Source organism: Carcharodon carcharias, chromosome 2, assembly GCF_017639515.1.
Source record: "Carcharodon carcharias isolate sCarCar2 chromosome 2, sCarCar2.pri, whole genome shotgun sequence".
NCBI lineage: Eukaryota > Metazoa > Chordata > Chondrichthyes > Lamniformes > Lamnidae > Carcharodon > Carcharodon carcharias.
Window position 1 is genome coordinate 85,259,807 of NC_054468.1, and position 14,387 is coordinate 85,274,193.

General features: G+C 46.1%; 1 protein-coding gene across 3 annotated transcripts in view; it reads left to right on the forward strand.

Moving 5' to 3' along the window:
* inpp5d (inositol polyphosphate-5-phosphatase D) overlaps positions 1-14,387 on the forward strand; it is a 163,206-nt gene that overhangs the window by 46,657 nt on the left and 102,162 nt on the right. For all 3 annotated transcript variants that reach the window (XM_041182271.1, XM_041182278.1, XM_041182286.1), the window contains exons 3-6: positions 5,485-5,629; positions 6,391-6,505; positions 7,563-7,703; positions 10,288-10,375. In XM_041182271.1, the coding sequence (XP_041038205.1) occupies positions 5,485-5,629; positions 6,391-6,505; positions 7,563-7,703; positions 10,288-10,375 (489 nt within the window). The remainder of the gene's footprint in view (positions 1-5,484; positions 5,630-6,390; positions 6,506-7,562; positions 7,704-10,287; positions 10,376-14,387) is intronic.

A 14,387-nucleotide genomic window follows, 5' to 3' on the forward strand; every position in this document is an offset into this window, starting at 1 on the left:
CCTCCACAGGTGCACTTCCTTTCTCCTCCCTAATGTCCTCTGTCCTCTGTCAGCTGGAGGACCTGCTGGACAGGGTTCCCTCTTCTTCCCTCTTCCTGCTGGGACCTGTAAGGGATGGAGGAGAGAGTGAGTGACTGCATGAGCTGCCTTTAACATGGAGGAACGCATGACCCTTAGGTTTCTAAGTGACTACATTATGCATGGACCCTTCCTGGAAGGAGGCTGTCCGCCAACCTCTCCATCTGCACAGGCTCGGTGCAGGTCCTCTCCCAGCTGGGCTGCCAGCCCCTCGAAGTCTTGAGATCAGGCTGGCTCGTCCCATCTTCTCTCTCTCTCTCTCTCTCTCTCCTGTTGTGCCGTAACTTTTCCTGTGCAAAGAGAGAAGCTGGGGTTGAGAGCAATTGGGTTTCAGCTATCTTTCTCATTCTTCCAGCCTTATAAACAACCCATTGGATTGTGTGCCACCTGATTGATGCACTGTATGTTGTCCACATGGGTTCTGGGGCAGCACCTTCTAGAGCAGTGAGCCCATGCAGATAGAAGGTTAAGGCTCGCAGAGATATGTCATTAGCGGTGCTTGCTGGTGCCCTCAATGCCTAACCTCCTTCCCCCACCCACCCCCTCCCAGACAGCATCTGAGCACTCTGTGTGGAAGTGATCCACAGTGGCCTCCTCACCTGCAGACTAGAAAGATTGCAGTGGAGCTGAGGAATCACCTTATCACATTGCCACTCAGGCCCATGTCCCGTGTGACAACAGGACACATAGAAAATATCAACAGCATTAAACAAAGTCAGCATGGAGTTATGAAAGGGAAATCATGTTTGATAAACCTAAGGAGTTTTTTGAAGACATAACTAGCAGAATAGATAAGGGAAAACCAGTGGATGTGATGTATTTGGATTTTCAGAAAGCTTTTTGATAAAGTCCCACATATGAGGTTAGTGTGTAAAATTAAAGCACATGGGAGTGGGGGTAATATATTGGCATGGATTGAGAATTGGTTAGCAGACAGGGAACAGATAGTAGGAATAAATGGGTCTTTTTTGGAGTGGCAGTGGGAGACCGCAGGGTTCATTGCTTGGGGCCCAGCTGTTCACAATATAGATAAATGATTTGGATGAGGGAATCAAATGCAATATTTCCAGTTTGCCGATGACACAAAACTTGTTGGGAATGTGAGCGGTGAGGAAGATGTTCAGAGGCTTCAAGACGATTTAGACAAGTTGAGTGAGTGGGCAAATACATGGCAGATGCTGTATAATGTGGATAAGTGTGAAGTTATACACTTCGGTAGAAAAAACAGAATGGCAGAGTATTATTTAAATGGTGATTAATTGGGAAATGTTGATGTACAAAGGGACCTGGGTGTCCTTGTACACCAGTCACTGAAAGCAAGAATGCAGGTGCAGCAAGCAGTTAAGAAGGCAAATGCTATATTGGCCTTCGTTGCAAGAGGACTTGAGTACAGGAGCAAGGATGTCTTATTGCAGCTGTACAGGGCCTTGGTGAGACCACACCTGGAGTATTGTGTGCAATTTTGGTCTCCTTATCTAAGAAAGAATATATTTGCCATAGAGACAGTGCAGCAAGGGTTCACCAGACTGATTCCTGGGATGGCAGGATTGTCCTATGAGGAGAGATTGGCTGACTGGGCCTGTATTCACTGGAGTTTAAAAGAATGAGAGGGGATCTCATTGAAACATATAAAATTCTGACAGGGATGGACAGATTGGATGCAGGGATGATGTTTCCTCTGGTTGGGAGGTTCTAGAACAAGGGGCCACAGTCTCAGGATATAGGGTAGACCATTTAGGACTGAGGTGAGGAGAGATGTCTTCACTCAGAGGGTGGTGAACCTGTGGAATTCTCTACCACAGAAGGCTGTGAAGGCCAAGTCACTGAATATATTTAAGTAGGAAATAGATAGATTTCTGGACTCTAAAAGTGTCAAGGGGTATGGGGAGAGAGCTGGAATATGGCGTTGAGATAGAGGATCAGCCATGATCATATTGAATGGTGGAGCAGGCTTGAAGGGTTGAATGACCTACTCCTGCTTCTATTTTCTATGTTTCTATGTTTCACTACCATTCAGTGAGGTAAGTGTGAGCAGTTGAGGGTTCACTTACCCTGGTAGCGTGGATGAGGTCGTTCATCTGGTTCCTGCCCTGCAGGGCAGTCCTCTGGTGGAGGCGCTGGACACTGACCACCCTGAAGTCTTCCTCCCATGCAGGGATGGCCTGATGGCCCAGCCTCCTCCTTCCACCCTCTGGCCCTCTTAGCCTCCACTGCTTTGAGAAGGACTCCCAGGGATACGTCACTGAATCTGGGGGCTGGATGTCCCTGTGATTGGCGGGCCATCTCCTCCTTCAATGTTTATAAATGGTGCCCAGATATGACGGTGAGACGCATGCCATCCAGCCCACCCCATCGTGCGAAACATCAGGAAACGCCTGACTGGATTATTCATGAGGCCAGCATCACGCGTGATGGCCCGAATTCCCACCAGCCTCCTTGGCAGGAAACCCTCCCTGTTCCCATCCCCACCATGGGACTTAGTCCTGGAATGGAAAATTCCGATCATAGATGTTGTGTGATTGCTGTATTTGTTTAATAAATTTGTTTGGCCGTTGAAGGCGGGGCCATGTGTAATGTTATTCCAATGCTTCCTGAAAAGATTATGTGGGAGCACAGGATAAAAATAGTATCGACATAAGCTAAAGGAGGCTTTCCTTTTGCTCCCTGTGCACCCTACAGATTTGTCCAGCGCAAGTGGAGCCACCTTCCCTGGGACATAGAGAGCTCAGGTTCTCCTACAAGAGTCACTGAGATACAGTAGTTAAAAATGCCCAGAGTAAAATCAAGTATATAAACTCGCAAAGATGTATTGCTCTCATAGCACATTGAACTCAACTCAAACAACCAATAAGTAACCTTAAAGGCAACATGATTTGTTTAAGGTATGGACGGTTTGACTGTACATAGAAAAGGTAAAAGCCATTGATCAGTATATAACTACATTAAGGACTTGTTGCAAATTATGGGAATATTTTAGAGAGACCAATCATGAGAAAATTTAAAGGCTCTGTTCATTCAAAGAATTAGTTCTGAAATTCTTGAATCCTGAAAGACCAATCAGAATTTCAGCTGGCGCATCACAAATAGATTGATCTGTGCTGTTGTAAGCTCTAATAAATGTTGACAAGCCATTATTTATGCATCATCTAACTAGCTGGTAGGCACAGATTTAAAGGAGCTGTTAAGTGGTACAATTGCTTGTAAAAGGTTCAATCAGTCGATGTCTTCTCTCAATGCTCGTGTTGAAGCCACAAGCCACATTTTGCTCTACTTGTTGAATACTTGAATAATTTGCCTCTTGTGGACACAAGGAGTAATGATCTGATTGGAGGGGAGGGATTGGACGGTGAATATCTACCAGGCTCATTTCTTTACATCATTGTTTCATGATCAGAAAGTAAAACCCCATGGAAACATTGACTGAAATATCCAAGGTTGCGCGGACATGGTGACTGTGGGTCAATCGATGTCTGACCACAGCATGGAATTAATCAGAACTGAAACAGAGACGGGTTAGAACTTTGGCATCTTTAGAGAAACAATATAATGGAGGGATGGTGAGTAAAACACATTAGGTTAGGAAAGACCTAGAGGTAGTGTTAAACAAGCGATATCGCATGGGCCGCCTGTCATAGTCCCCACACATTCAACTCTATTGAACTCGATAGAACTGAGTATGAGCAAGGGTATAGGCAGCCCATGTGATACCACTCATTTTGCAACAATGTTTAAAGAATTTCATCCACAATCATACCCCAGATATTCAAGAATACTGGAACAATAGAGAACAGTAAACAGTGAGAAATGGGGTGGTCTACAGAGGGCGTATACACACCCTTGTGTGTGTGTGTCTGTGTGTGTGTGTGTTTGACTGTATGTTTATGCATGTCTGTGTATTTGTGCACAATTGTCTGTTTATGCGTGACTGTGTGTGTGTGTACAACTGTTGGTGTGTGTACAACAATGTTTATGCATGACTGTGTGTGTGCACAACTGTGCGTCTGTGTATCACTGTGTGTGTGCGCGTGTGTGCATGCGCAACTGTGTCTGTGTGTGCGTGTGTGACTATGTGCGCACAAATGTGTGTATGTACGAGTGTGTGTCTGTGTGTGTGTGTGTGTGTGTGTATGTGTATGACTGTGTGTATGACTGTGTGTGTATGTGTGTGTACAACTGTGTTTGTGTACGACTGGGTGAGTATGTGTATAAGCTCATGTGTACAATTGTGTGTGTGTGTGTGTCTGTGTGTGTCTGTGTCTGTGTACGACTGCGTGTCTGTGTGTGTGTTTGTGTATGACTGTATCTGCGTCCGTGTGCGTATGACTGTGCGTCCCAGATTTGCATTAGATGCAGTAGCGGGCTGGAAAATCAACATTTTATCTGCCGGCCGGATAGGCAGCTTCTCATGCCATATTGTCTCAATCCCGCTGCATTAATTATGCATTCCGAGGAAACACACCGTTTCCATGGTGGTAGAGCTCTCATTCACCCGCCACACCATCACCTCACCGCTTCATCACACCGGGGCCATATTTAAGGTACAGCCACACGTACACCTCTGAGTGCTTCCAGCCCACGGCTGCTACACGGAAGACATGGTCCCAGAAGGCAAAAAAGACTACAGTCCCCAGGTTCAATGGTGCATGTCTTGAGCACCTTTTGGATGCAGTGGAGACCTACTGTGATGTCCCTGCTCTGGCCGCAGGATGGGCAGAAACATCACTAATCTGGCTTGGGGGTGGTGGCAGCGGGGTGTGAGTGTGTGTGTTGTGTGTGTGTGTGTGTGTGTGTGTGTATGATGTGTGTGTACATGACGTGTATATGTATATTGTGTGTGCGTACATGATGTGTGTGTGTGTATGACGTGTGTGTATGATGTGTGTGTGTACGACGTGTATGTGTGTGCGACATGTGTGTGTGTATGAGTGTGTGTGTGTTTGTATACATGTACGACTGTTTGCATGGGTATGTGTGTGTCTAAGGTTGACTGTAAAAGACTGTTTACTTGTGTGTAAGACTGTGTGACTATAGTTGTTTGTGTACCTTTCTGTGATGCCTTGTGTATGTGCGTATGCATGAATGTAATAGAGAGACAATAGGTGGTATTTGTGACTTATTTTATTTGTTCTTGAAATGTTTACACATTTGTGTGTGTGCAAGTTGTGGTTGATTGTGTGTATATGAAGTTTCCTGTTGATGCAGGCATTTGGTTCAAGGGTAGGCACCTACCAGATTCAGGTCTTGTGGAGTTCATAATGACTGAGGCAAATGGTATTAATGAGTGAACTGTGAACTGAATGGGTGACACTGAAGCTTGTGGGAGGAACAAGATGGGGAAAACCAAAGTGAGGGAGGAGAGGGCTAAAGTTGGGGATGTTATGGTAAATCTTGTCTGTTTATTCCTAGGCTTCAGCAGGGATCAAGCCAAAAAATTTTGTAAAGATGCCGGACTTGATTGAGTATTACAAACAGGAGAACACTGGCCTAGTGACTAACCTACGGTATCCAGTGGCAAGAGTGGAAGAGGTGGAGGAGGAGGAAGTGGCAATAGGTAAAAGAGGGGAAACATCCCAATTTGCAAACCGGGGTTAATGTGTCCCATTTGAATTGTGATTAAGACACCTTCCACCCCAGACCAAGAATTGAATTGCTTGTGGTGACTTAATCACGTGGACTAAGGAGGTCATCCCACTTCCAGCCTGTATTGAGTTAGCTGTTCTCAGCCAGAGGGCAAATTGAGTTCTACAATTGGGCTCATTACCCTTGGAATAAGGAGCTGACTGGTCAATCGGGGCTACTGATTCAGACCACTGCCCAGGACTGGAGAGCATGCATATGTCTGTGGTGGCTGCAGAGAGAATTGGGCTTAGCTCTGGCAACCCTCATGCCCAAACAGCCACTCACTGGGTGGAAATACATGAGGGATATTGACATGCACAAGGCCATGATTGTGAGAACTTTACCTGACCAATTGAGGTAGGCCACGTGAGTCTACTTGGCAGAATGGATTGTAACGCGAGGCAGCGATGGAGTCGGCATGAGACACAGTGCTCCTGGGATCAGACTGTGTATTTGTAATACTAAGCGAGTGATGCAGGGTGTGGATGATCCTGAAGCCGGTGTCAGTCCCACCCCCACCTGTGCTACCAACACCCAACTCGCATCAGGCTACAACTGATGCATGAGAAACAGCTTTGTTTGGTTCTTAGATCGGAGCTGTTGTGTCATTTTTAGCGTTCTTTAGACACAATTTATTTTACTCTTAGGTGTTAGAGAATTGATCCTGACACCTACTTTCACAATATTTTACAGGTGCTGCCAATGTTGTTGACTCCACTGCAAGGATCCGGAGTGATGCTGGCAGGTCCCTGGTCACTGAGATCCTCACACGACGCCTTGAAGAAGTGGACACTGCTGTTTTGGCACAGTAAATATGCCTGAGTCCAATACAGGGGTCTAACAAACCTGGGGTGGGAGCAGGGGTGGGGTGGGCTTGGAAGAGGCCAGGCTATAGTTCATTTAATGCCTTATCCTTAATTTAAGATCCATCCCTGTGTCACCCCCCATACCTGACCCCACCCCACTCACTCTTTACTCACCGTCAAAAATTTGACCAATCCCAGCTCGGCTTATCTCCCAGCACCTGTGAATTTGCTGGGCCCCAAGAGAATAACCTTTCCCTGCTTGGGAAATGTCTCGGATAAGTGTCAGTGCTCATCGGGCTGCCTATCCTCCCATCCCTGTTCAATTAAGTCTGCATTGTAACGGTGTTGTTAGATATGGGAGAAGCCACACCAATGGACTGCTGAGCCATGTGGAGGTATAGGCCAGTTAGTTTTTGTAGGGATGCCCTTAATTAAATACTTTCGTCATGCCTCTTTAAATGCTAATATTGTCTGCTCCGACTCATAGGCATCCCTTCCTGGAAAGTAAGCAGATAGTGAAAACATATTGGTCTTTGTCTGGGAGATCTTCATGGGTTAAAGTATCAATCACCACTCACGGTAGAGACTCTCACTGGGAGAGGTATCAAATGGCATGGGACCGAGTTTGAGGTCCTTAATCTCTCACACTCTGGGTTACCTTCACTCAGGGTAGCCATTCAATTCAACACTTTCTTTCACTGGATTTTTTCTTTCACAGCACTTTTTCCCCCTCCTCCACTCCCCTCCTCTGTTCAACAGTTAAGTGGAGAGATGAGCAAACAGGTCTCAGTTGGTGTACCTGTTGTCCTGTTTGGATGTTTCTGAAGGTACATGCACTTTCCAGGACCACCCTGACACTCCGATTATCCTCTCTCTCTCTCTGATGAAAAGGCTGGCGACAAGGACCTGGTAACACCAGGCCCAACACACCTACTTCCAGGTCACTAGCCTGTGGCAAATGCCTGGATAAAAGGAACACTCTCTCTTCCCAGTGGGGAAGGTTGGGGAATGGTTCTCTTTAAATGGCTATTTTTATCTCACTGACTCTTTCTCCTGTAGGGCTCCGAGAGGATTTCATAAGGCCCTTTGCGACTACATTGAGCAGGATGTGCTAAAGGATGCCGAACACATAAACTCCTCGTCTGTGGACATGTGGCAGCTGCGGTTCTTGCTCAGTTTACTTACCAAAGGCCTCAGCAGGTAGGCACATGCCATGCACGGACTGTCACTCTCAACAAGATCTGGCATTGGACACATAGCTTAAATTCTGCAAAATGCTCAAAGATTTGCAATTACCTGTGTCTTTTGTTATATAATATTCACCATCTGCGTTCTCATTTAGACTTGTTTCTACTTATCAAGCAAATAGAACACTTCCACTTAATATTAAAAGAATATCATAGGATCAGATAGACCTTAAGTTTGATACAAAGTAAAGCTCCTTCAACACTGTCCTATCAACAGTCCCACGTCAGATACTGCATGGATTAGATACAGAGTAAAACACCTGCTACACTGTCCCATTAAACATTCCCAGGGCAGGTACAGCATGGGTTAGTTACAGAATAAAGCTACATTTACACTGTTCTATCAAACACTCCCAGAGCAGGTACAACATGGATTAGATAAAAAATAAAACTGCCTCTACAGTGTCCAATAACACACTTCTGGGTGAGGCACAGCACAGTGTAGATACAGTGCAAATCTCCCTCTACACTGTTACATCAAATATTCCTAGGGCAAGTGCAGTACAGTTAGATACAGAGTAAAGTTCCCTCTACACTGTCCCATCAAACGGTCCTAGGACAGGAACAACATGATAAAACAGAGTAAAACCTGCTCCTCACAGAATGCCTGTTTCCAATCCCTAGTTCTAAAGCATAAATCTGAATACCAAGTAGGGACTTATAACACTGGTAAATGTCCCCCCACCACCACCACCACCACCTCCCCCCACCCCCCACACCAACCCACCCACCATCTGACTGGACTGTTTCAGATGATGAGACAGTTCACTGAGCCGTGCATTCCTGTCAATTGCACTCATCTTCCAATTCAAGTCTCCAGCAGTTCTGGATCTGCTTGCTTCACTTTTGACATCTGACCTTTAACCTAGCTGCAGTGAGCTTTGAACTGGCAGCGATTACTGTGTGACTGCCACTAAACCATTTCCCATTCTTTCCCGCCACACCACTGTTGGATGTGCAGATACAAAGATAGAGCTCATATTCTTTGGGTATAACTCTGCGACTGGCAGCAGAAGCAATTTCCAGTTATTGAGCCAGTACAATTGGTGTTGAACTTTGTAATGCTGTCGTTTTTTTTGAGTCATTCTGTGTCTGCTCCCTCGATGCCTTGTGGGTACAGGCACTGCTCTTGTCTTCCTCAGCTGCACTGAAGGTCCCACATTTAGTTCCTGTGCACATTGGCCAGAGTTGGCAGTTGTTATAATTACCAGCGACCCTTATAGTTCAGAATAGGAGAGAATGTGAGATAAATTGGGTAAGTGGTTCAGTGATGAAGACTGAGTTTTGAAAGCCTGTTGTGGGAGGTGGGGCAGACTGAGAAGTCCAGAGATTATAGTTTGGAGATCTTGTGAAAGACTGTGAATTGGATCAGGAGATATGTACTCAGTCTTGATTTCATCACAGTGACAGTGTAGTGAGGAGGGAGACTGTGTTGGATGAGATATTTAACATTTAGGAGGAACCGATTAAGAATGTTCAGAAGACCAATGACTGGTGTAAAACTGATAAAAAAGAGTTGGGAAAGGTATCCTGGTAAGAGGAGTTTGAAGGTTAGAGTTGAGATAGGGGTCACCCAGCAGACAAGCTTTCTCTTGTATCAGTGTAAGGCAGAGGTAGGAGAGTCTCTCCAGATATGGGAAAGGGATTCAAGCCTGGGGAAAACCTGGTCTTTATAGAAAGTTACAAGCTGGTGAGGGGAAAGCAAGCATGTGGTGTAAAAGAGGAAACCAGGCTTCTTGGTGATAAATGGAAGACATGTCCAGGCCCAACCACTTCAGAGACAAAGGCCTGGTCATAAGAAGATATGGGTTCAGTGACAGAAGGAGAAAGTCAGGGAGAGTGGAGAAAATATTGTGGGGACTGGATTGAATTGTAAGAGTGCCTTAAATTTTCCATATCTACATCTTATGTCTAGTTGTCCCTCTGCTTTCTGTAAAATTTGGTGTTATTACTTATTCTTCTTCGGGGGTGGGGGGGGGAAGTGAAGGGTTTCCCAAGTGCTAGTGGGGGCACCTATGTTTGCCTGCACTGTGGGTTTTTATCCCTACCCATTTACTCTCCTGAAGGAGCTGACTCTTACCGGTGTATGGTTTTCCCTGGTGATGACCATCTTCTGGCACCTCGTTCCTTGTCCAGTGTCCATACTTTCCAACAGGAGTGACTGGACACCGATCAAGGGCAGGAACCCTGACTGGCTGCTGTGTTCCTGGGGGAGAATCAGTCTGACTGCCTCGACTCCGGTCATAGCTAAAATCAGTAACTCAGCATACATCAGGCATCAGACCTAGAACCTGTATTGTGGAGTACCGCTCTGCACAGTGCCTTACCCGTTGAGCTATCAAGCAGCTTGACATTCACATTCCTGGACACGGCACTCACAGACTTTAGCTGCACATCTCTCTGCCATGTTCTTCTGCCACCTCTCTGCCATGCCTTGTGACTCCAGACAATTTGTTCTTATCGGTTAATGCAAGGGTTGAAGGAAAATTGTCCAACACTGTACTGCCTACTATGAACCATTGTGTTTGTGTTTCAAGTGAGCTGATCCAGACAATGTCAGCATTGGAGACATCCCAGAGTCTGCTCAGCAATCAGCCACCTCCTGGAGAAAGCTTGCAGGGTCAGGTAGGGTACCATTATAATGTACACACTTACAGCGATTTGCTAACGTTTCAACACAATGAGGTTGATTTGAATGCCAAACAAGTTTTGGGAGTGCTGGGAAATGGGACTCAAGGACAAAAGAAAATAGGAAATAGGATGGAATGGGTTATTTGGCCCTTCGCGAATGCTCTGCTACACAATAAGATCATAGCCGTTATTCTATCTTACCTCTGCGGTTTCACATGTTTCAGGCCTGGACTATTTTAAGTTCTAGCTCTCAACTCACTTCTGGCAGACTTGCAGCTAAGTGGCGAGCAGGAGGTTACAGGAGTGTATCACAACAGGAAAGAGGGTGATGGAGAGACCAGGGCAGGGAGACCGTGAATCTCCTTGTGAGAGGATAGAGGAGAACTCTTGCTCCTTCTCCACAAAGGAAACGGTTTCTGCTGATCTGCAGGGCATTTTTGTCCTTTGCAACAGCTACTATCCTACTTTATCCCAGCCTTAAGGCTTTGGTGTCTTGGCCACTTGAGTCCCCAAGTTAAACTGTAGTCAGGGTCCTAGTGATGCAATGAGATCCTGATGACCTCTTGACATTGGGAAAAGGTTAATATGTCTTTAATCCATTTTCATATAATTAGCAGCAACTTTTAGACACATTGAAACACAAATTAACAAGTGCAGCTTTTATACCTCTGCTAAAGGAAAGAATATGCAATGAGATATCCCCATCCCAGCAAGGAGAATTCCCATATTCCCCCATATCTGCATTACTCATAGGGCAGAATTTTTAGTTGGCATGCGGGTGCAGGCCCAACACACGAATGCGTAAAATGACACGTGATGATATCGGGCGTGTGTTGACGGGCAGGAGAAAGCCAAGCATTTTTCGGAAACCTCATCCACGAGCGGGGTGAGGTGTCCGAAAGCTTTTATTAAATAAACAAAACATTTTTCGTAAATATGAAAACATGTCCCATCTCATGTGACACAGTCATGTTGATGGGACATGTTCAAATCAATTTATAAGCCTTTTATTTAATTTTTTGAACATCGATTCAATCTCCCTTGGGCAGCTCCGTGCCTCAGGGAGATTGAAGCACTCTTTCACACGCATGTGTGGAAGACCCCTGGCCCCGACTCTCCCACCTACCCCTTTCAGCAGAGGTAGCGCTGAGCACTACCAGCCGCATATTATGCTGGGTGGGCCTTAATTGGCCCGCCCATGTAAAATGGCGGCATGGAGCCAATTGCGGGCAGCGATCAGCTCCAAGACCACTCCCGCCGAGCCCGCCTGCCATATGAAAAATTCTGCCGTAGGCCGGGATTTTCCATTCCCGCCATTGTTGGGCATGTTTGGTGGCGTGAACGGACAATATGACGAGAAGGCCAAAATCAGTTTCACAATTTTGTGAAACCAGTTTGCGATAGTCTGCTCTGCCCGCCAATGGGCCTTTGGGAACCATGTATGTAACACATCAGCATATCATTACGAGCACCAGGCTTCACAGACAGCACCATATCACTTTTAGGGGGGCTCATGGGTAGATCTCTACCTACCAGATCAGCCGTATGTGAGTGGCTTTTTAATGGCCACAGGACAAGGTCTTGCTTGAGGAAGGGGGGGGAAGAAGTGGACTCAGGCAAGGAAGAGGCTGCAGGGTGAGGGCTGTACTGGGGAAGGAGGTTATCCCAGGATTCGTGTGGGGACACATGCTGATCTGTGCAAGTGGCCTCAAGATGGTAAGGGCTGAGGAGGCAGTCTCTAGAGGAGATGAGACCAGGTGGACATGTGAGGGTATGTGTGTGAGAATGGGTGGTGATGTCCCTTGAGCTGTCAGTGAGTGAGATGCCAGTGAATGTGTGAGGGGCTTGAATATGTGAGTGTAGAGTGATGAGATGGTTGCTATACCCTGGCTGCATGGATGAGATCATTCATCCTCAATCTGCATTGGATGGCCAACCTCTTCTGTGCAGCATTGGCACTGATCACCACTGCCATTGCCTACCAAGCCCGAGTGGTAATGTTGCTGCCCCTCCTGCAGCCAGAGTGGTGTTAGAGGACATCACAGTGGGCCTCCACGGCATCCAAAAGGCACTCAAGGGCTGCAGTCTTCTTGGCTTTCAGGGCCATGTCTTCTTTTCTGCAGTCCTGGGCTGGAAGCACTGAGTGTGGCTGTACTTTAAATGTGGTGCCTGGCGTGATGAAGCAGCGAGGTGATGGCGTGGCAAGCGAATTGGAGCCCACCCACCATCAAAATGGTGTGTTTCCTGGGAATGCATAATTAATGCAGCGGGTTCGGGATGATACTGCATGAAAACCCGCCATTGCGGCTGGCAGGTAAAACGTCGTTTTACTGGCCCACTACCGCACTTAGTGCAAATCTGGGACAACTCCACCCATTGATTGTTTTTGCCTGCCTGTGGGATAAATTTTGGGAATGTTCCTTATTTTCTGTCTGCAGCAGGTCAGAAGGGAAAATCTTGTCAAAAACACAGGCACAAGGGCCCAGGTGAGTTGCATGTACATCGTAAGTTGCAGGCTTCACAGTTCCACACATTCTGTTTGTGTTCCATTTCTGCTTATGGCAAGACCACACGCCAATCAATTTGATGCAAACACCTAACCAGTGCTCCCCACTGAGTTTAACTGTACAGAAATAACAGTTCAAATGCCCCTAGGCTCTCCTGTTCTGCTGGGATCTGGGCTGACATGAAATCAGATGGTGATCCATAGCAACAAACACACCTCATGTTTCATAATTACTGTGAATATTTTGATGATGGTACATGACTCTATTTTCATGGAGAGATCAAAGGATTTTTCTTTCACAATCCCTTCTCCATTTTGATTCATTTGTCTCCTTTTCATTTTCTGTAACATTCTCATATCTCTCCCCGGAGAGGGGATGCATTGTGCTCCTTGACACCCCCTTCACAGAAAAGAAAGACTTGCATTTCTGTGGCGCCTTTTATGACGTTGTGATATCCCAAAGTGCTTTACAGCCAATAAAATGTTTTTGAAGTGTTAATGAATGTTGTAATGTAGGAAACTGAGGAAAATGGCCAGTGTACCAATGGAGTCAGTCCTCCAGAGGCAAACAGTGCATCGCCAGTGCCAATCCTGACATGGTGAGGTTGCTTCATGTTATGCCGCTGAAGCAAAGTGCTGAGGTAATTGGTTCCTGCATAACAGGCCTGGGGCCTGCTATGTTTATTCTGCCCACAGGCATGTCGAGTTTTCAGCCCATCTGACCAGCTGGTAGTGCCACCAGTCTGGATAGAACTCCTCCCAAATTCATCAAATGTACAAAATGGCTTCGCTTCTCAGCTAATGAACAACAGTGTAATTACACTTCAAGGTAATTCGTTATTCGTGAATGACTTTGAGATGTTCCTGAGTGATTTAATAAGGCACTGTACATAAAAAACAAGTTTTTTTAAAAATTGAGATTGGAACAGTTTTTTTTAATTTGCAGACAGGTCGGATTCCACCTGAAGCTGACAGAAAACAGGAAATGTTTTTCTTGCGAGGCAGCTGTTTCTGTTTGTTCAGCCCAAGCTCTAAGATCTGACCTATCGCCGGAGAGACTAACTGTGCCCCTGAGATGTATGCTGGGGCATGCCAGGGCTTGTAATCTGCAGCAACATCACATGGATGGCATTTAAACCCATCCTTAACCCGCAACATTCTCTGCTGTTTCCAAATGCCACCTTGCCTATAAACAGAATTTTTTTTTAGAAGGATAAACCATCTCATTGGACCCAACAGGCCTCCTCATTTTTTTATAGATCTGTCCCATCTGCCTTTCAATCCCAACTTCTCACCATATCCCTCACCTATTACCATATTCTTTATTCATTCATTCACAGGATGTGGGCCTCACTGGCAAGGCCAGTGTTTATTGCCCAACCTTAGTTGCACTTGAGAAGGTGGTGGTGAGCTGCCTTCTAGACAGTTGAGTAGCTTGCTAGGCCTTTCAGAGAACAGTTAAGAGCCAACCACATTGTTGCAAGTCTACGGTCACATAGA